The sequence below is a fragment of the Epinephelus fuscoguttatus genome, linkage group LG14 (assembly GCF_011397635.1).
Source record: "Epinephelus fuscoguttatus linkage group LG14, E.fuscoguttatus.final_Chr_v1".
Lineage (NCBI taxonomy): Eukaryota > Metazoa > Chordata > Actinopteri > Perciformes > Serranidae > Epinephelus > Epinephelus fuscoguttatus.
The window spans coordinates 21,244,212-21,266,217 of record NC_064765.1 but is presented as its reverse complement, the minus strand read 5'-3'; the positions used below and the strand labels follow the sequence as shown (position 1 = coordinate 21,266,217).

General features: G+C 41.7%; 1 protein-coding gene across 1 annotated transcript; it reads left to right on the top strand.

Annotated features, from left to right (window-relative positions):
- Window positions 1–1,506: 1,506 nt before the first annotated feature.
- disp2 (dispatched homolog 2 (Drosophila)) lies at window positions 1,507–21,904 on the top strand. Its single transcript, XM_049595729.1, has 10 exons — window positions 1,507–1,748; window positions 8,637–8,781; window positions 8,978–9,255; window positions 9,388–9,417; window positions 9,541–9,664; window positions 11,539–11,654; window positions 13,259–13,374; window positions 14,183–14,280; window positions 14,543–14,701; window positions 16,862–21,904. The coding sequence occupies exons 1-10, from the start codon at window positions 1,654–1,656 to the stop codon at window positions 20,153–20,155; spliced, it is 4,455 nt and encodes a 1,484-aa protein (XP_049451686.1). The 5' UTR covers window positions 1,507–1,653; the 3' UTR covers window positions 20,156–21,904.
- Window positions 21,905–22,006: the final 102 nt, after the last annotated feature.

Sequence of the window (22,006 nt, the reverse complement as noted above, 5' to 3'; positions counted from 1 at the left end):
ACCAAACTTTTGTTGTCACCATCTACTAATTTAAATTCCAACAATCTCCTGATTCATTTTAGTCATTTATAGTATTTTACTTTATGTCTGTCTGTCTGTCTGTCTGTCTGCATTGGCTGGAAATATTCCTATCACTCTAATTTTATCTAAGGGAAAGATGACATGAACATTATTATTATTCCATTATGTAGTGGTACTAAGACTCAACACAACCTCAAACCTTCTGAAACACCTACTATGACCGACAGCACAACAATGTAAAGCTCCAAGCTACAAGTAACAAAGAAATAATGAAGCTTGTGGCTGGATATGACATGGATGAAATGTCGCCAGTCTTCATGATTGACTCAACGTCAGATCCGTGAGAAAATAACGGTCACAGGCAACAGAGGACCCTCAGGTAGAAGATCATTTAAAAGCTTTCGAGCCTTCGCTGCATTAACAAGAGATTTTGTGAAGAACTGACGCAATTACCAATTCTGTGGGGTGTAAAAACAAGATGGCAGCCAACTCTGCCAAGTCAGTCTGCAGCTGACCCTGAGACAAAAGTGGACAAGGTCCAAAACCTGATCACATTTTATGGTTCAGACTTGTTTATTTATAATTAATATTGTTTGTAGTTTCACATGGCAATTTGACCCATTTTAGCAACAGTAACAAGCTAAGACACTGTTAATTAGGAAGTACTCATTTGAGGACATTAGGACTTCATTATTGTTTCATTTGAGGACACTGGGACTTTATTGACGTCTTGTTTGAGGACATTGGGACTTTGTGGTCTCATTTGAGGACATTGGGACTTTATTATTGTCTCCTTAGGGACACTGGGACTTTATTGACGTCTCGCTTGAGCACATTGGGACTTCACTATTGTCTCATTTGAGGCCACTGGGACTTTGTGGTCTCATTTGAGGACATTGAGACTTTATTAGGGTCTCATTTTAGGGACAAAGAGACTTAATTATTAATTATGTTTAGGTTTTTACACTTACGGGGTCCTACTGATCCCGAACAGCTAGGAGAAATTAAAAATGCACACCAAATAAAAGATCGGATCTCAGGAGAACATTGTGTCTTATTTTTTGTCATTACAACTAAATTCGATATTTTTGTGCATTTGATCTCTCCCTCTTATTGAATAATACTGATTTTAATGTCACTGGAGATGAAAGCGTTCACCTGAGTTAACCTCTTCAGCCCTGACACCAGTTACAAGAAGCTCCACCATGTTCAGCAGCATGGCTCCCAGCAGCTGCAGCTCCCAATTAAATAATTGTTTTAATTGAACCCAGCATCGCTGCCTGTGCACCTTCATAACGAACATTAACCAGCATCTGTAGCTCCTGTCCGAGCCAATTACGTGGACACTGATGCTCACCATCCGCCACTTTGTGCTCCAGCACCGCGGCCGGTTGGACAGCGACCAGGCAGCGTCCTCAGCATCACCGCGGCTCCGCCAATCAGCACGCAGCTCGGGGGCAGATTAACCCAAACAGCCCCGGTGCTGCTGTGTAGTAGCAGCCTCAGAAACAAGCTCCTGATCCTCGTGGACTCAGCCTGGCCAGATGGGGACTGTTTGGTTAACCCGATTCAAAACAGCAGGAAATTGATAGTTATTTTGTGCATGTAGTTTCACAGCGGGATCAGAGGGAGATGGAGGCTTGCTCGATGATTGGAGAGAGCACGGATGCGATAGTGATGGATGATTCTCCCATGGACGAGAGGGGGATTCAGGAAGCTTGCCAAAGGTGGGTTGCTTTTCCTTGTCTGTGGATTTCTCTGGTGCTTAGTGTGGGAAAATAAATGAGATTTACAGTAGTGGACGTGGATGTGTCTTATTCTCCTGTGGACGGAGTGAGTGTTGTTCATCCAGCTGTGTTTATGCTGGAGACAATGGGATTATGCACAGGATATGAATTCTGCTGCTGCTGTTATCTTTTCCATTACACTGTTATAATTGGCATCTTAACATTATTACAGCATTAATTCCTGATTATGTTGCTCTGTTTGTACTGCTGATGAAACCAAGACATGCTGTCAACTTACTTTTAGGATTTTATGTTTGGTAATCAACATTTTCAGGTCAAATATTATTACTTAATCCATGATATCACACTGTATTTTAACAAGATGATACACAAAAGCTAGAATACTACACACACAGTGTCTGGCTCACAGTGACACTGTAGCTGACTTTACTGTAAGATCTGTTCAGTCATTAACCTCCTGCTGGGTCACGGATGTCACCCTGTCACGCTCTCTGCTGCATATTAAAAAAATTGTAAAATTTAAATTGGCCGAAGGGCTTCAAACATGAAAGTGGGGCTTCAAACAGCTGAGGCCTGTCACCCCCTTCAGCTCAGCAACAGGCCACATACACCCTCAAGTCTTTGTCCTCTTAGTAACACCCTAGAGAAGCTCTCTTTTTAGGAAGGTTAACAGTTTGCCGCCTGCGCACAGCTACAGCCTGAGCCTTTTTTCTTATATGTGTGTGTGTGTGTGTGTGTGTGTGTGTGTGTGTGATTGGCGGTTTCGGAGATGTTTGAGGACGTGACATTGACTGGCATCTAGAGAGTTGATGTGGGAGACGTGCTGTATAAAGGGAGAGAGACAGAGACCTAAAGGCCGACGGAGCAGAGTGTACTATGAGCTGTCAGTCTCTAGCTTGTCAGATATTTTCTGATTCTCCTCGCTGGAGTCTTTCGAATACCTTAAAGCTGTCCCCAATCAATATTCTTACATCTTAGATTAGTGTCACCAGTGTTAACTCAGCCGGTCAAACTTGGCTTTGAAGGAAGTAAAATTCTAATGCATGGAGGGTTCAGGGTCAGTGAAGATTCGGGGCTTAGCCCTGAAACCTTTGGTGTCTGACACTATATGTATAAAAGTCAATTACTATCATCATTATTCATCATATTATTATGTCAAATACACTCTTGCCTTCTTCAACACACCCCCTGGCCACATTTTTGGTACACCTCTATAATTTACAGATCCAGTGTGCAGGATTATTGGCTGAAATGGATCACAATATAATAAGTACGTTTTCTCTAACATAAAATCACCTGGAAATAACAGTCATTGTGGTTTTGTTACCTCATAATGAGCCATTTCTATCTACACACGGAACAGGTCCTCATCCACAGAGCATGCCAGCTGTCGTACTGCCATGTTTCTACAGTAGCCCAGATTGGACAAACCAAACACTGGCTCTAGATAGGCCATTTGAGATTTGCTTTTTATGCATTGTTCACCCGAGTTAGCAGCCGAACAGCATTGGATAAACACTGATTTTTAACATGAAACTGCTTTATTCAGTGTTTTTACTGGTTTAAATCAAAGCGTCCGTTTGTTTTGGAGAGGAGGAGACCTCTGCGGATAATTTGGCTCCTGGTAAAAACCTCCTGGATGTCTGGATCTTGAGTTATCAGAGAAAAAAAAGTGAGCGCCCATAAGCAGGTGCTGGGCTGGCTGCTCATCTCTGACTATCAATCAATTAGATCAATTTTATTTATAAAGCCCAATATCACAAATCACAATTTGCCTCAGAGGGCTTTACAGCATACGACATCCCTCTGTCCTTAGGACCCTCGCAGCAGATAAGGAAAAACTCCCCCGCTCACAGTGACACTGTAGCTGACTTTACTGTAAGATCTGTTCAGTCATTAAACTCCTGCTGGATCACAGATGTAAAAACCTCAGGAAGAGCAACTGAGGAGGGATCAGCATAGCCAAACAGCATCAGAGAAACACTGACTTGTTACGTGAAACAACTTTATTCAGTGTTTTTACCGATTTAAATCACTGGGTCCCTTTGTTTTGGAGAGGAAGAGACCTATCTGGATAAATCGGCTCCAGGTAAAAACCTCCTGAACAATGAACACTGAAGGAATCCTAACCGAGAGTTCACGCTTGGCACATGGGAGAGGTTTCAGCTGGTTGCAATCTGCAGTCCTCACCACTAGATGCCATGAAATCCTACACACTGCTCCTCTAATGCCACCCAGTACAAAACATCTGCCACAATTCTACATTCAGGAAGATTATAATGTTCAGCTTTTGTTGACACTCCCAAAGAGATATTAATTTAACTATATATTTGATACTGAGGTCATAGCAAGGGTATTTTGTTTCAATATTTGGGGGAAAATAGCCTATCAGCAGGGAGTGTGGGTGTTGTCTGCACTGATCAGTTTTAGGTAGGACTTTTAGCCTACTTGTATTTATACTGTCTAGTTGCTATTTTTACCTACTCTATCCACCACTGTATACAGTTTAAACTAAAGCAATCTAATACAATATTCCAGACATAAATAAAGTTTGCAGCATTCAGTTTTAGATGTTGATTCAACTTTCTGGTCATTTAGGAAGCTGATGTTTGTGATGCTGTTAAATTATAGTACTTTGTAATGCAAGGTGTTTCTAACACTTTATTTCTAACCTCATATATATTGCATGGCGGCTGTATAAGACTGAATTCATTTTGCTAAGTGTACCAAATAAACTGGGAAACAACTGTATGTAAAATGAAATGAGAGCGACTTTTGTTTCAGCTCATTACGCCGTTGTTGTTTTGATGTTTCTCAGATTTTTGAGGTCATTCTGACGTCAGTGGACAATTCAAGTGTTCCTTTTTATATCCCGGGTGTGGCGAGAAACTCAGTGACACCTTCCTGGATATATTTTTGTATTCATCCACTGAAATATTAATGAGCTCAACAAATTGCTCCTCTCTTGTGTGTGTGTGTGTGCACTTACATTGCTAGATTGATTGTGAAAACCATCAAAGAGGAGTAATGGGCTTAATTACTCTTCATCCTGAGCCCTGATGTGAGGAGGCTGCCAGGCACGAGTTACATAGTACGTACTAATGATTCGGCATCTATTTAACCTGCTCTGAGTCGTGGATGGAGTTTATCACGCTACAGAGACAGAAACAGTGTTAAATTAGTTGACAGTGTTGACTTCCAGGTACTTTTTGTGAGTGTATTTACTCACTCCGGCACCTAAATAGGCTAAACTAGATGACAAACATTTGCTATGTGCCTAAGAGCTGCTGAGTATAATGTGGGCTATTTATTATTTAGATCATATTACAGCTTTATTGTAACACAAAGACAAAATACTGAGGTTCAGCTCCTCGCTCAGCTCCACCGTTAATACCTCTGCTACTGTATTCAACAGACTACTCATCATCTGTGTGCCTTATTATGGGATGCAAATAAAACTGTGTGAGGTCATTTAGGTTCTGTTGACTTACTCTGTCGCCATAGTGACCAGGCAGGAAGTGCGGTTACATCCAGTCTACTGTGGAAAAACAAGCATGTGGTAGACGACACAGACCTCACGGCCCATTTACTGAGATACAACCAGGGCATTGCTTAGTAGTTTAGTTTGGCCTGTTTATTTATTTTAGCTTGAACATAATGAGACTTTAACACTTCTTAAAAGTAAAGTTCTGGAACTAGTCTAAATAAAACTACAACAAAGGATCCCATCTGACTGTTCTCAGATTTAATAGATTAAACATTGTCTAATTTAACCTTCAATATACATTCTCCCCATTTAGGTTTAAGCTTGGAAAATTGTTTTCTACGTTGTCTAACTATATTGCATACAGTATTATCTGTATCAGCTTGTTCCAGCTCCTCATTTAAGATTCATATTTACACTGAGTGAAATACTCATATTCATTTATGGCAGCCCAATGTGTTTGGTATCTTTAAAACTTTAGGATATCCACTTGAATTCAAAATAAAGCTCTGTATTTATATTTTACTGAGCCCAGAAGTGGTCATAGAGGAAAAATAAGAAAATCCAGGCCACGATTTATTAATTCTATGCACATGAGATACCTTTGTTGCCTCAATTTAGCCAAATAGTTCCCATGTTTTAGTTAATTTGTGCACGTGTTAAGTGTATATACAGAGAGCCAGCACTGGTCATCCCTCATACACAGTCCCTCAGCCTCACTCCCTGCTGCTATAGGGGAATACTACTCTGACAGGAGAACAGATGGCAGCTCCGTATGGAATGCCACTTGAGTCAGGAACTGTAGCAACTCAAATTCAGCCAGTGCAAAACCAAGCGCCGGGGGTCACAGTGGGCTGTTGGCCAGCAGCAGCGCTGAGTCTAACCTGTGTAACAGCAGCAACAGAAAGTTTGTCCTGGCACCAGAGGTCTGATCCCAGACCACCCTGGCTCCCTTTTGGAAACCTTCTGTTCTGCTGTTACACAGGTTACACTCAGTGCTGCCGCTGGCCCACTGTGACCCCCGGGAATTTGAGTTGCTGCACCCGCTGACTCCCAGTGAAATAGCGTACTAGCAGCAACAGAGTGAGGTGGAGGTGACCTGTGCTGGCTCTCTTATCTTTTGTGCATGATTTAACAGAAACTTGGTAACGATGTAATTAAATTGAGATAATTTATTATTTCCCATGTGCACAGATTGTTACCGCTCTCAGTGACAGCTTACCTGCTCCTAACTGTGGTTGGGAACACGCTAGCTTACTAACATTAATTTAGCTTCGCTTGTTATTAGCTGATAACTAGCCTTTAGCGGTCCAGACCACTCCTCTGACGGAAGGATAATGAGGCATTCAGGTGTCATTTAACAACAATGGATTTATCGCAGTTTTCACAAATAAAACCAATAAATATGGCCTTCTCGTAAGGTTGAACAGTAGCCCTAAGTTTATCTAGACACTGTTTTCTGCTCATTACTTGTTGGCGCATGTGGTCTTCACCATGACATATTTGAGAGAGAGCTGCTTACCACACCACATACAACAAAGCACATGTCACACAGTCACAGGTTACCCACAAGGCCACTGCCCTTAAAGAGGAAAAAGGGTGAGCCCGTAGCAGGATTAAAAAAAATCATAGCCTCAATTTATTTATTTGTTATCTACTTGGTTACTCCCAGGCTCTGTAGTAGTTAACTATTTGAGTATTTTGGAATATGTTAATATAATAGAAAAGGAATGGAAAAGAATGCAAGAGTCTACAGCCACGATAGCAGCTCTGTTAGGTTGTATGGCATTGAGCTTATGCTACCATCAGCATGCTGACATGTCAGTGTTTATCAAGGGTAATGTTTATACCACATTCACCATCTTAGTGTAGTGTGTTAGCATGCTAAAAGTTGCTATAGGGATGTTATTAGATTTGCAGATATTTGTTAATTAACTAAGGTTCTGGGAAGTGAAGAGATAAAAGTTATCACATCCTGAGGGGATATATACATAAATGTCTGCACCAAGTTTCCAGCCCATAGTCTCCTAGGAATTCAGTTTATATAAAACTGATTTCACACGGTAAATACATGTGGAGGGAAATGTAACACCAAGCTAATCACTTTTCTTCTAACATGTTAAGAAAATGTTGCGTAGAATTGTTGACATACCTGGCAAGTCGCAAAGAGGTTGATAGTAAACATATCAGCAAAACTTTAACACGCAATGTATTTTAATTGTTTTCCACCAAAAAAGCAATCTTGCAGTACAGTATCCACTTGTAGTGACTACAGCATCATATTTTATGACTTTTGTATTAACATTTAAGCAAATTAGCCCGATAACAAACATTAACCAAAGTGCATTTGTTGCCTAAATGTAAGACAAGAGACTTTGATTCTGTATGGCTGCTGTCCTCTCCAACCACCTCCTTTTGAAGCCTACAGTGTACATGAATGTTCTGTTTTGTTACCTGAAAGGAACCATATCTTATCTCTGAATATAATCCAAGCAGTGATTATGTTGCCACAATTACGTAATTAAGAACGCAATTTAGTAATTTACAAAGGTAAATTTAATAGGCAGGGTTGAAATTTCATATCCATCCATCCAATGGTTGCTGAGACATTTCACTCAAAAATACAAATGTCAATCCCATGGTGGTGCCAATGGAAAAGTGTGAAGACCATCCACTGGGAACCATGAATGTCTGTTATACTGAAACCTGGATCTATGTGATGGACCAACATTGCCATCTCTGGAGCGAGCTGCTAAACATAGATATTTTTGCAATGAAGTTTCCTTTGCCTGCAACATGTAGAGAAGGAAGGAGAAGGAATACATTACCAACTTAAATGGGAGAGGGATTTCATTACGTGTGTCACTCTAGGGTTCTTCCAACAGGTGCCATTACTCAGGAGTCGTCATCACTCAGTCTCATGTTATCTATCCTGGACAGACACTGTACCTCTCTTATGATGGGGTCTGTGACATGATTCTTCTTTCTCTCAAACCCTCCTTTCTTTTTTAATTGGGCCTCCTTACTTCCAGTAGCCACAGTGTGTTACCCAGAAATCCATTCCTTACCTCATTAGCTCGTCTGGCCCGCTGGATTTTACGCTGAATATGAGATGAGTCCAAGAAAGCAGTGAGGGTACTGAGACGCCAGTCGCTGTACAGTGGGAGAGATAGATTGTTAAGTTTTACTTACATTACCCTCTGCATATTTGCGCTGTGTCATTGACTGAACTTTTGCACTTTCAGTTTAAAAGAACTTTGCTTCTTTCTTCGGTGCTTACCTGTCAATCATTTCTCCTCCCCTGCAACCATAATTTCACATTTCTTCTCTTCTTCTCTCACCCACCTTTCCCTCCTCTCCTGTCTGTCTTTTCCTCTCCTCAGCGAGATCCCGGCGGTGTCTCTGTGCCCTCCTGACAGCGAGTGTTCAATCGAGGCCCAGTTGACAGTCATCCAGTCTGAAGGGGAGCTACATGACAGCTGCAGCAGCCTCGGCAGACCCTCTTCCTCCTGCCAGCTTTATCACCAGGTATACCTGAGCACCCACTGCACTGTGTGCTGTTTAGGACAGCTATTTGGGGACTCATTAAAACAAAATGTTAGACACAGATCCAGGATTTGGGAGGCAGGGGTAAAAGTAGTCATAGTGTCACTCAAAAGACTTGAATGATCCCATAAAAACTTGCCTTGTTTATGTATTTTCTATCCTTATTTTCCTTTGTTAGGTCCCCCGGGGTCCTCAGGCTGGGACCTATGATTCACCACAGGTCCGCAAATGTCCCCACTGCAGCCATTACGGTCCAATCAAACCAAACACCTGCCGCAGCTGTCACACAAACACAACAGGTCCTCATGGTGAAGGTGGTGTTGTGGTGAAAGTTGGACATAACCATGGTTCTGCCCATCAGACGTCTCGTCACGGGGCGGTGAGGTGTCACTGGCTGCATGGGTCAAATGAGAGCAGGACACAGAAACCGATGCAGCGACATGTGGTGACAGTAAGGTGTGTTTAAAGGAGAAGTTTGACATTTTGAGAAATATGTTTCTTTGGGTTCTGGCGCAGTTAGGTATCAATCTTCTATTTTGTGTGTTATCCTTCTCAAAATGTTCTAATTAAGTTTTCGACCATTAACAGGGACGGAGGACTCTACTGCATCCTCAGAAAGTAAGTACTGAAACCAGTTTTCACCATAAAAATCCAAAGATAATGCATGTCTCCCTCTTTTCAACTGGGATTATCCCCAGTTACCCGGTGTCACATCTTCTCCCGTGATTTTCTATGTGGCAGTTACTCCCAGCTGATAGTAGACTACCCACTGGCAGTGTTAGTGAGTTGTGCCGTGCTACTGCTGGGATGCTCACTGGCCGGACTCTTCATCGGTCCACTGCCAGACTTCTCTGATCCGCTGCTGGTGAGTCTCAAACACACACATACACACAATCATACGTATAGGGTGCCAAATGTGAAAATTTGAATACAATTTTCTCGCTGATATATTTTGAATATTTACCTAATTTTCCTCACAATTGAGACAGAAATTCATGTAAAACAACATGTTGTGAGTAACTTATCAATATGTTTGTAGAATGTAAAAAATAAATATTAAATGTAAAATCAATATGAAATCTATATCAAAATTTTAAATGTAAATGTTAAATCTAAATGTTTAGAAAATATGTAGATAGCCCACATTGTGTCTATCATTGTTCCAGCCTTCTTTGATGAAACCCTGCAGTAGGCTGTTTTAATATTTTCTAAACATTGATTCAACATTTAGATTATATTTTACGATTAACATTTAGATTTTGTATTTAGATTTAGATTTAACACTTAAATGTAATATTTAGATTTAACATTTAGACTTAGACTTAACATTTATCATATAACATTTTAGGTTTTTTTATCTGATTAAACACAAATTTGTTTCCATATTTTCTAGACATTTTGATTTAACCTTTATATTTAATATTTAGATTTAACATTAAGATTAAACATTTAGATTTTGACAAAAAAAAAAAAAAATCTTTAGATTTAACATGTAACATTTAGTTTTAGTGCTAATATCTAGATTGAACATTTAATTTTTTCCCCCATATTTTCTACACATTTTCATTTAATCTTTAGATTTAATGTTTAGGTTAAACATTTAGATTCAGGTTTATCATTGAAATTTAATGTTTATATTTTACAATTAACATTTTGATTTATTTTTAGATTTAACATGTAACATGTAGTTTTAGTGGTAATATCTCAATTTTTTTCAGATATTTTCTAAACATTTCGATGCAATATTTGGATTTTACATTTGACATGTATTTTTTTATTTATAAATATATTTTAGCAATTAAATATAACATTTTCTCTTATATAAATTTCTGTTTTGAATGTGAGGGAGGTGAGCCCCCCCCCATATTTTCTTGACATTTAGATTTAATATTTAGATTTAGACATAACATTTAGCTTTAAGATTTAACCTAACCTTTAGTTTTAGTGGTAATATTTAGATTTAACGTTAACATTTTCTCCATATTTTCTAAACATTTAGATTTAATATTTGGATTTAACATTTAACATGTATTCTTTTACATGTGTATATTGTTTGCAATGAAATATAACATATTGTTTTCCATAAATTTCTGTCTTTAATGTGGAGAAAGTGAGCTACATATTCAAAATATACCAGCTAGAAAATTGTAACCAAATTTTTATATTTGGCGCCCCATGCACACGTATACAGAAGCATGAAGTGTGTAAAATGTAACCCTGCAGTTTCCCTTTGTGCAGCACTTGTATATCTTCTGTCACCTATCTGTCAGGTCGACAGTACAAAGCTCTGTCACCACCTTAGGCTGAGCGTTAATTACTGTCTCTGTAATGACTTATGATCTCAACCGGATCCATTTACATCAGTCTTATCTCAGATTCAATGCACTGCACTGAATGAGCTCCTGCTCGCTGTCATCTTAATTAAATACATCTTCTCACCTTTGATGTGCATGCTTACAAGATAAACACTGATTAAAACATTATTCTGAAAATTCAACATGTAATTCACAACAATGCATCATTAATGACAAGTCTAAACAGATTTACATGAGAATGAGATTGCTTTATACCGTGAGTGCTGGGCTCTCTTCCTTTTAAGATCACATCAAACACTCATCTGCTAAACTAATTAAGACAACATTATATGGTGCTTGTGATGCTGATTTATTCAGTAAGCTGCTGCAGTGAGCGTCCATGCTGTCTTTAGCTTTGATGTGTGTTTGTGCACTCTCTCCTCAGGGCTTTGAGCCACGGGGAACATACATCGGAGTTCGCCAGTCCAGCTTGTCTGAGCTGCAGGAGAACACTGGCCCGGGGAGAAAACTGTCTCCTTTACCACAGCAGCTCAGTAAAAGGTCAGCGGAGGGATTCAGCAGAGTGCAGGCGCTCTACTCAGGAGGACTGCACTGCTGAACAATGCACACAGATGCTTCACAAATAGATATGAGTGTATGGCTGGTCGGGGTTGGGTAACTGTAAAACTGATTTCTGATACAACATATGAGCTTTTGAACATGTTACTGTCACAAACACATTAAAAACATAGAAATAAAAATTAAAGCAGATTGTAACTTAATAAGGAATATTGATACACATATATTGGTAAAAGCATGTAAAGTAAAAACATTCTAATAAAATATAAATTAAAAATTCTGTCATCAATATATATTTTATATAAACAGTGATCAAACGACCAACACAACAAAGGTGGTTGTGGTGACAAACAAACTGAAAACACAAAACAAAACCCCAGACTCCATAGTTTCCCCTTAGCTTTACAGTGCTTTTTTGGCGTGTTGTTGTCCTTGTTTTGGTTTCACTGCCTTTGTCTTTACTGTTTTGATTTAATCTCAGCACCAGTGTTTTCAGCAGAGAAGCCTTTATGAAGTACACAACATGCCCAACACCGAATGAGAAGCAGATGAATAGAATTAACAAATATGTGATGAACTTAGTGGAGCATTTAGCAGCTAAAGAGACAGATATTTCCCCCGAGAGTTGGTGGAGACCAAAAACAGTGCTAAAAGTAATGAGAAAAATTGGACTTACATTTGCCGGGTGGCCAGAAACACAACTCTGAGTCAGTGTTGCTCTGTGTCTGCTGGATATGTAAATAATCCAAATAATTTGCGAAGAAGTTCAGCATAACAAGTTGAAAAGGTGAAAATATGTCAGTGTTGTGTTTAGTTTGTTGCACTGCCCCCAAGTGGCCAAAAAACAACCCCAACACACAATCACTTCAAAGTTGTCAAAATTCTGCGCTTACTCAGTGATTTCTGGTGTCAGACACTGACGAAAAAAGCCATCCTCTCATTTCGGCATGATACGCCATTATGTTATAGTTTAACGGCGCCTGGCAGCTTTAGGGGGAAACACATTGTGATGAAAACAAAAGTTAAGGCGTCGAAAGTCTGAGTATGGTGGGTGGAATGGGTGGTGGATGGGTCCAACAACCACTGACTTTCACCCTGATTGGTGAGGGTGTTTGCTTCCTGAAAGAATGACCCTGTTCTCTTTTCCTAAACCCAACCACGTGCTTGGGTAGGCAAAACGTAACCACGTGCCTTTGTTGTTGAAGGGAAAAAAAACCCCTCAGTTCGCGGTGTTGTACCGATGTAGTGCGTTTATTTTGAAAGAGGCTGTATGCAAACGGTACATTTCCTGTGAAAACGGAAGTGTATTTTGAAAGAAGACAACGCATTTAACAGGCAGAAGTTGACAGGGTGTCCCAGAACGTCAACAACCAACGCATCCGAGGTACCTTTCACATTGTATCTGGACATGGAAAGTCCATGACCAAACGTCAATATGTGACAAGGACTAAATGTGAGAATGTGTTGTTAAAGCAGGTTTTAAATGATTAAGTTGTGAGACTGATCAATGTTATACTTGTCTGGAACAAAATGTGTGTTTAATGAGGCTGCAAACGTGCCTGAGTGTGCGCTTGTATCTGTGCTAGTTTTGGCGGTGCTGTCAGTGGAGACGGCAGCAGCAGCCAGGACGCTTCCAGGCTTCGCTTCAAGAGGATGCTGGCTCGAGACTTGTCTCCAGACACGTTTCTCTGTGATACTCCAGGTGGGTCGGCCACAAACAGTTCATCCCTGTCAACAAACTGCTAATTTATGATGATAAATAAATCTCTCAAACTTGCTACACAGATTATAATGACAGTAAAAATACAAACATAGCTCTAATTGTAGATTTTTGCACATTAACAGAACTTAAGGTTTGAGGGATGTGCAATACTGCTGGCACCAGAATCCTCAGCAGAACAGACAATGAAGTGGAAATATTATTAAAACAATGTAAATGTGATGGTGCTTATTCAGCAGTTGAGCAACTTGCAAATTCTGTGAGCTGAAGGCAAAGCCCTCCAGCTTGTTAGGGCACAATCAGCACTCCCAGCAAACTAATGAAAACAGTACAACAACAGAAAAACAAAGTAACAGCTTACTGGTTCAATGCAAATTAACAATAAACAGTGAGATCATATGAGGACGTGAATAATAGCTTTAAGTGTGGCTTCAAAGAGAACAGTTCGAATGTATTTCCTTGAGCAGGTTATTTTCTTCTTCAAGCTCGACTTTGAAATTGCACGCTGGCAGATCAGAGACGAGGTTTGCCTTATAAATACACAGATAGCTCCCTAAATGGATTTATTAGCAATTTCAAGCCTTGAGGTTTTCGTTTTATGAAGCCAAATTTTTATTCAAAACAGACGGGGAGGATAGAACACACAAGAATTTAGTTTCTGGCCTGGATTCACCTTTGTGCATTTCAAACTTTCGACAATAGCTCAGCCGTTCTGAACATTCCTCAACCATCACAACAAAGTGATCATCGTGTTCCTGTAAGTTGAGTCCATCTGTTTCTCTCTGTGCAGGCGAGCGTTTGGCTCAGCTGGTGTTTCGATCAGAAAACTCAGCCAGTCTCTGGAGTCTGAAGGCCATCCACGCCATGTGTGAGATGGAGCAGTCCAGGGTACGCTCTGATCTACTCAGCCCTCCATCTCTCCTTTTGCTCCTCTGACTTTCCCTTCATCTGTCATCTCTTTAGTCATCGTCGTCTGTCAGCTTCACTCTGTCTCTTCTCTTTTTCTTTAATGCCTTGACCCACATTTAAATGCTGAAATTAAAAGCACTACTTTATGTCCATTGCCTCATCTGAAATTAATTCAGTTTTTTTTATGAATTTGTTTCTAAACTGGGCATGTGTTCAAATATCTTTTGCTGGTCTGATACAGATTCGCTCCCAGGCTCAGTTCCAGGACCTGTGCCAGCAGCATGTGAGGGGGGAGGCCGAGGGAACGTCCAGGGGCGGCTGTTGTCCGAGCTGGTCTCTGGGGAATTACTTGGCTGTCCTCACTAATGCCACCTGCTGCCTCAGCCTCACCTCACACCAGGTTCTGCAGCTTTCTTCTCATCTAAAAAAATAACATACAAATGATGATATAAGCTATAATTAGGTTTTTGCAAACAGTTCACTGCAGTAGCCCGTCTTGTACTGTACAGTCAGCGAACTGTCCACAGTGCATGTTCAAGAAAGGAAATCTTATTTTCTTTTTTTTTGTTGAGAATCACATAAGATTGATACCACTCTCATATCTGTAAGATGAATATAAAGCTACAGCCAGCAGCTGGTTAGCTTATGTTAGCATAAAGACTGGAAACAGGGGGGAACAGCTAGCCCAGCTCTGGGCAACAGTAACAAAAACCCCGTTTACACCAAGCAGTATGGTACAGTTCAGTTTGGTACGCATTTTTTCCGTTTCCACTGTGAAAAGTTGCGGATGGTACCAATGGAACCGTTCCATACCATTACCATTTTTGGTCCCCCCCTCTGTTGGGGTACCTAGCACACAGATCTGGTACTAAAAGGTGGAGCTGTGAACACTGCAGTCTGTTGATTGGTCAATAGAGGACGGTCACTCTGCTCAAGGCTGAGTTGTGGCTGGTTTTGTGACCACTGTTCATTCAGTTGCAAGTTTTCCACAAGTAAACTATAACTATAAAAAGAAAGGATATTTTGCTGCCTGGACTGACTGCCAGCAAAATTTAAGGTGGAACGTTTACTTATAATGTTACTCAATACATGAGTTGACAATGTGAATCCATCAGCACACCTTAAATTTCAATGTGACAACTTTAACCATTACTTTAGTTTTTATATGACAAACACTTTTAGTAATGAGTGGATCTTCAAATGTTCAAAAATATATATCAATTTCGACCTGATTATGTAAACTGTGTTCATTCAAATCCTCACTTGGAACATCGCAGTGTCCTTCCTGTGGCCTTCGGCCAACCGAAGGACTACATGCCGCTATTTTTAAATATCCCATTGAGAGAGTCTCACTGCAGCCTGTATTATTTGTTTTGAAAATGTTGGTGTGCAACCTCTTTCTATGGACAATAAACGAGGTGCAGACGTTCAATCTATAAGGAAATACAGTTAGAGCTAGACAGAGCAGTGAGTGACAACAACCCTGCCCACATTTAAGAGTACTGTTTGCAGTGGAACGCTAGGGTCTAAGTACCATGTCTGAAGGCTTACTTTTGGTTCCAAAGGTATCATATCGAAAGTGTCTGGTTGAAACAGGGCTTAAGTGACGCGTGAAGCCTAAAAGGTTTGACTTCCTGGGTGTTAAATTACCAGGATCGTCCGCTTCTTTGGGCCCATAAAACAAATGCACTTGAGACTTATACTGGCCAAGCTAGCTACCTCCAGTTTAGCACTCTGTTAACTTACATGGTGATAAACTAATTTAATCGAACTGCTCTCCTAAAAAATATATCCACTGATTTATGGGCATCTCTTTAACAGTTTAAGTCTAAAGACAGTCTAAAAACAGTTTAAGTCTTTTTGGGCCTCATGGCATCTCATGACAGACCCATAACTTCACTCTTTGGCCACTCTGAAAATTGCCTTCAAACGCCTGGTGCACTTCCTGAAGGCCTGGGTTATGTGCAGGACTATTTCTTGGCTGGGAGCAGTGACTTCTCCACGGGTTGCCTGACAACTGGTTCTGGCCAATAAATAGTAAGGACCTCCTGCACCCAACATGCTGTAAAAACTTTCATTTATAATTGCCAACACTGCCTCCATAGTTCTCAACCAGAAAAAAACGTCTGACAAGACAAAAAAATATGACCCCATATCACTGAGATGCCAATTCAATAAGGACTAATACTATCACGTGATCTCTATATTTGGTGAAATATGGTGGGTAATTTGCAGTGAAATTTTTACTTGATAAGTTATGGACATAACAAGTTAGCACAGAGTTACAATCATAGACGACCTCTGCAATTATTATAAATTACTAAAGATCCTAAGGTAATACTAGTCCTGTGTGAATAGGGCTTATAACATTTAATTGTCATACAGACGTGAAAGTGGTACTAATCTTCTCATCTGATCTATTTCTCAAAATGTTAAATTCTTCCTCTGAGTTGAAGTTGAAGTTGCAGGTTGAGGGAAAGTGGGTAATGTCATTGACAACACTTATTTATAGCCAACTCAGTTTAGGTGTCTGACGTTTCCCATTTTCTCCCTTCATCAGGTGTCTGAATCTCTGAGCCTCCTCCGGAAATGTGCCCCATACTATCACGAAGGACATCTGGTGGAAGCCTGTGTCGAGAGACCCAAACACGACGGCTGCTCCTCCGTCCCGTCCCGCTGTAAACAGTCCCGTGTGGTGTTCCAAATCCTGCACTTCCTGGTTGACAAAGACTTCCTCAGCCCGCAGACTGTTGAATACCAAATCCCAACGCTGAAGTACAGCCTTCTGTTCCTACCCGTCGACAAAGGAGAACACATGATGGAGATATACATGAACAGCCTCGAGAGCAGGGATCTGACGTACAACAACACCACTATAACTGGCATGGACTTTGGCATCAAGCAGAAGCTTTTCAAGCATTACCTGGCCAGAGATTCAGTCTACCCTGTCCTGGCTGTTGTATCACTTCTTTTCACTATGGCTCTTTATCTCCACTCTCTCTTCATAGTAGCATTATCTGTTATAGCAATCACATGCTCCCTCCTGACCTCCTATTTCTTCTATAAAGTAGCATTTCGCCTGACATTCTTCCCCCTGGTCAACCTCTCAGCAGCTCTTATTCTCTTAGGAAGCTGCTCCAATCAGGTTTTCATCTTTGCTGATTTCTGGAATCTGCAGCTATCGCAGAACCCCTCGGCCTCCCTGGAGAAGAGAGTAAACAGAGCTTTGCAGGAAGTCGGCTATTTGATTCTAGCTTCGGGGCTGACCTCCAGCGCAGCATTTTTCTCCGGTTATCTCAGCAGCATCACAGCAATCAGATGTTTTTCTGTTTTTCTAGGAACTGCCTCATTTATCAGCTCCATCTTGGCGTTGGTATGGCTGCCGTGCTCTTTCATTCTGCGCGAGCGCTACACAGAAGCATCCTCTGCATCTGCAGCGGTGCAGGGATGGAAACCATGCTGCTCCAAGAACACGGGCGGCTTCTGGGATACGAGCTCGCGCAAGAGATGCCTTTTCACTCTTGGGCAGAAGCTGAGAGAATTAAAAAGAGGTCTCAGTGATACTTCCAATTTGTTATTTCTGAAAATCCTGCCCTGTGGAGTGGTGAAGTTTAGGTACATTTGGGTGTGCTGGTTTGCCGTGCTTGCTGCCGGGGGCACGTACATGTCCTGCATTGACCCAGGCATGAAGCTGCCCACCTTAGACAGCAGGGTTGCCCAGCTTTTCCGCTCCAGTCACCCGTTTGAAAGATACGACGCAGAGTATCGTCACATGTTTATGTTTGAGAGACAGAGGAATGGAGAGGATAAACCTGTTACGATAATGCTTGTTTGGGGTGTCAAACCCACTGATAACGGGGATCACTTTAACCCCAAGAGCAATGGCTCTTTGGTTCTTGACCCAGATTTCAACATGAGCCAGCCAGACGCTCAGGTTTGGTTGAGAGACTTATGTGGACGGGTTCAGAACCAAAGTTTTTATTCCCCCCCGTCACCTGAGGATAAGGATGTCATGACAGACAATATCTGTCTTGTGGAGCAGCTAATACAGTGGGTGTCTGTCAGACGGTGCTCTGAGAGTGACGACTCCCTCCCTTTTTGCTGTAATGACATCCCTTTCCCCTACCCTCCCAGTGTTTTTGAGAACTGCCTCAGTATGATGCTGGCAGAGAGGTATGCTGAGGGCCATCTGGCCCACAGCGGAGGCCTGTACTTCCAGCCAGATGGCAGGGTCGCTGCCCTCGTGTTGGCATTCAAAACCACATACCTCTACAGCTTCAACTTCAGCAGAACCAGTCTTTTCTACAGAGAAACGCTGACATGGTTTAACAGAGAAATATCAGGGGCACCACAGGGGCTGGAGAACGGCTGGTTCATCAGTCATCTGTCTCTTTTTGATCTACAACAAGCCTTAAGCTCAGAGACTCTCGTAGTAGCTGGCTTCTCAGTAGCTCTCACATTTGCTTTGCTTCTCTTAACCACCTGGAATATTCCACTGAGCATATACGGGACTGTAGCTGTAGGAGGAAGTGTTTTTGTCACCATCGGCCTCCTTGTGCTTCTTGAATGGCAGCTGAGCGGCATTGAGGCTCTGTTTATATCATCAGCGGCAGGGCTGTCTGTTGACTTTATTGCCAACTACTGCATTTCCTACAGCTTGGCTCCTCATGCAGACAAAATTGGTAAAGTAGCACACTCCACTAAAAGGATGGGATGTCCCGTAGCAATAGTTTCTGGTGCATTTTTCTCCATGGGGATAATCATGCTGCCTGCCACGGTGTTGCTGTTCAGAAAACTGGGGATTTTCCTGTTTCTGGTGAAATGTGTAGCATGTGGATTCGCAACCTTCTTCTTTCAGTCCCTGTGCTGCTTTTGTGGGCCCCAGAAAAACTGCGGAAACATCATGCTGCCGTGTTTTTCAGACCACAGTGACGGCGTGCTGTCGTCTTGCTCGGCAGCAGAGCCCGGTTCATCGTCAGCGTCGGCTGCGAACGGAGCCTTTGGCAGATCTAGAGTAAGGAGGAGTTATGACAAAGAAGCAGGTGGCTACCTCTACCCCGACCACCAGCGTCAGCAGAGACATAAGCAGACCGGAGCAGGAGGAGGCGGGGGCAGAGGGCCGGAGCAGTACGAGCTGCAGCCATTGGCCTATCGACTGAGCGACAGCTTTGAAAACAGCACCTGCACCAGTAAGCTGTCCAACCGGCCCTCTGTGCTCTCTGATGAGATCGAGTACTGCGGGAGAAGCAGCATGGACGGGGACAGCGAGGAGATGTGCAGCCGTCAACACAAGGCCCTCCAGACTTCATCTCCGTACAAAGAAAACACCCTGCGACCAGTCGGCCTGGCACAAGACGACGCAGCGAAGGACAAGCTGCTGTGTAAAACATGCAGAGGCCAGTCTGGTGGTGGGGTGAAGCACTGGAGCAACACATCCTTCTCCTCATCCTCCAGCATAGAGGACACCATCATCAGTCACACACTGGAGACCACTGACCAGCCATCTCTCTGCAAAGACGAGCAAACCACAAACGAGGGCCTCCATTCCCACCATCACTCCCAGTCTCAGAGCTCCTGCGACTGTCTGGAGGACTCTAATGAAACATGTCTGAGTGACATCGAACCAGGGCCGTCCAACACGCAGCAACAGGAAGGAGAAGAAGCTGAGTTACAGCCGGGACATCTAAACGGGAAGAGAGACACACTGCGCCTCTCACTGAAAGAAACAGTTTACGAGAGTTGTAATAAGGGTCGCACCAATCAGAGTGAAGAAGTTGTCATCTTGCCCAACAGTAAGCCGGACCTGCCAGACGTTTGGATAAAAAGAGACGGACAACGGGAGGATGCATGTTGAGCGAAAGTGGAGGAATATTTGCAAACACTGTGCATTAATTGCTCTAAATTTACATATAGATAAAAAGACTGTACTTAGACAAGCATATAGAAGCTACAAAAGGAGCACTGACACTTTTGTGTTACTCACAGGAAATATAAGCCAACTGTAAATGCAACATGTGACAGCATGTTTGTCTAATGTTGCCGTTAAGGTTGTTATATGTTACAGAATCAGAGCATGAGCGTCTCTTCAGCGAAAGGTCAAATCTAAGCATGACTTCTTAAAAACTGGCATTTTCACACAGAAGACAATAAAAAAAATCAAGTTTTCTTACCGAAAAAAAAAAAAAAAATCAAGTACTGCACCTACCTGCTGCTGCAGAGTTTACTTTGTGCCTGGGACTTTTTACCATCTTCACAGACTGGGCTATAACAAAACACGGTGTCGTTGCTGGCCTTTCTCCATGCTGGATCTGACCTCAATGAGCCATATACATTCACGGACTTCTGAATATTAAAAGATAAATATGAGATATACAGAGAAAGAGCTGCATTTAAGTAGCAAACTGTCACTTAACAACAGTCAGTTTTGCACTCTGGCGATTATGTGTACAGTGTGTGACAATGATGTAGAAAACCAGACAGCTGCAGTTCGTAATGTGTCATTCGTAGTGTCACAGCTTGTTTGCATTTCGTGTCATGCTGTTTATTCCAGTGTCAGTGCCAAAAATGTAATGTTTACTTACTGTACTAAAAAGGCAAAAAAGGGTTTCTAATGCGGATATACGTGGGTTTATACACTGTTGGCAAATCAAGGTGCGTACTACTCCAGGATACGTGGATGTCAGTGTCTGCCTTAGCCTTTGAAGAGGAGGAGGAGGAAGCTCTCATTTCTATTTCCAAGCAGCAGTTATTATACCATCACATGCCAATGCTTCAAAAGCAAACAATTTGTACATAGACGTTTGCAGCACTGAAAATCTACGGAACAGAGAGCCTTTATCTACACCCCACCCCACCCTACTGGTGAGATCACATCAGCTGTTTTTATGTGCAGGTTACAGTATGAGCAGCATGTGCCAAATGTCTTTCAACAGGTTGTTTCAGTTCTGAAACAACGGAAACTGTGTGTTTTGTGCAAAGGGTGTGTCCTTTAAAAAAGTTAAATAAGAGTTTATGGTTCTTAATATATTAAAGTATATTAAAAAAACAGGTGCAGCGATGGTGGTTCAGCACAAAGACCTGGACAAGAAGAGACTTGTGTCTGATGTGCCTACGAGCAGCGTTATTTTCAAGCTTTCTCTTTGTAAGAAGTGTTTGCTTTTGACATCTTGACTGTATCATCACAATTCTGCAACGAGCCTTCACCTTAAAAACCACTCAGCAGAAAATAACCTGCCTTAGAGATGAATGAGATTCATCGCAGGCTTTCTATGAACAGAAGAACGTACAGGTCACCACCACTATTATTTACAGGTGTCTATGTTGTTAATTTTTCACAAAACTGAAATAAAATGTTTATTTTCCTGCAGACTGGGTTTTTATTGAATTCAAATCTTGTTTGGAGTACGGGGAAATTACAGGCTTGAAGGAAATTTAAACTATATCTCTGATAGCACAACAGTCCCCTAGGTAAAATGAAAATGAATTCCATTTTCTATTTATGTTTAAGGCATTAAAGGATAACTTCAGTATTTTTCAACCTGGGTCCTATTTCCCCATGTGTATGTGTGCGTATGATTCATAGGTACAACTCGTTTTAAAATTGGTTCAGTATTGAGGGAGGCGGATGCAGCCGGCAGCCGCGAGGTAGATATGGGGGCAAATGCGTCCCGTATAAGTTTGCGCATTGAAAGTGCTTTTTTCGCCA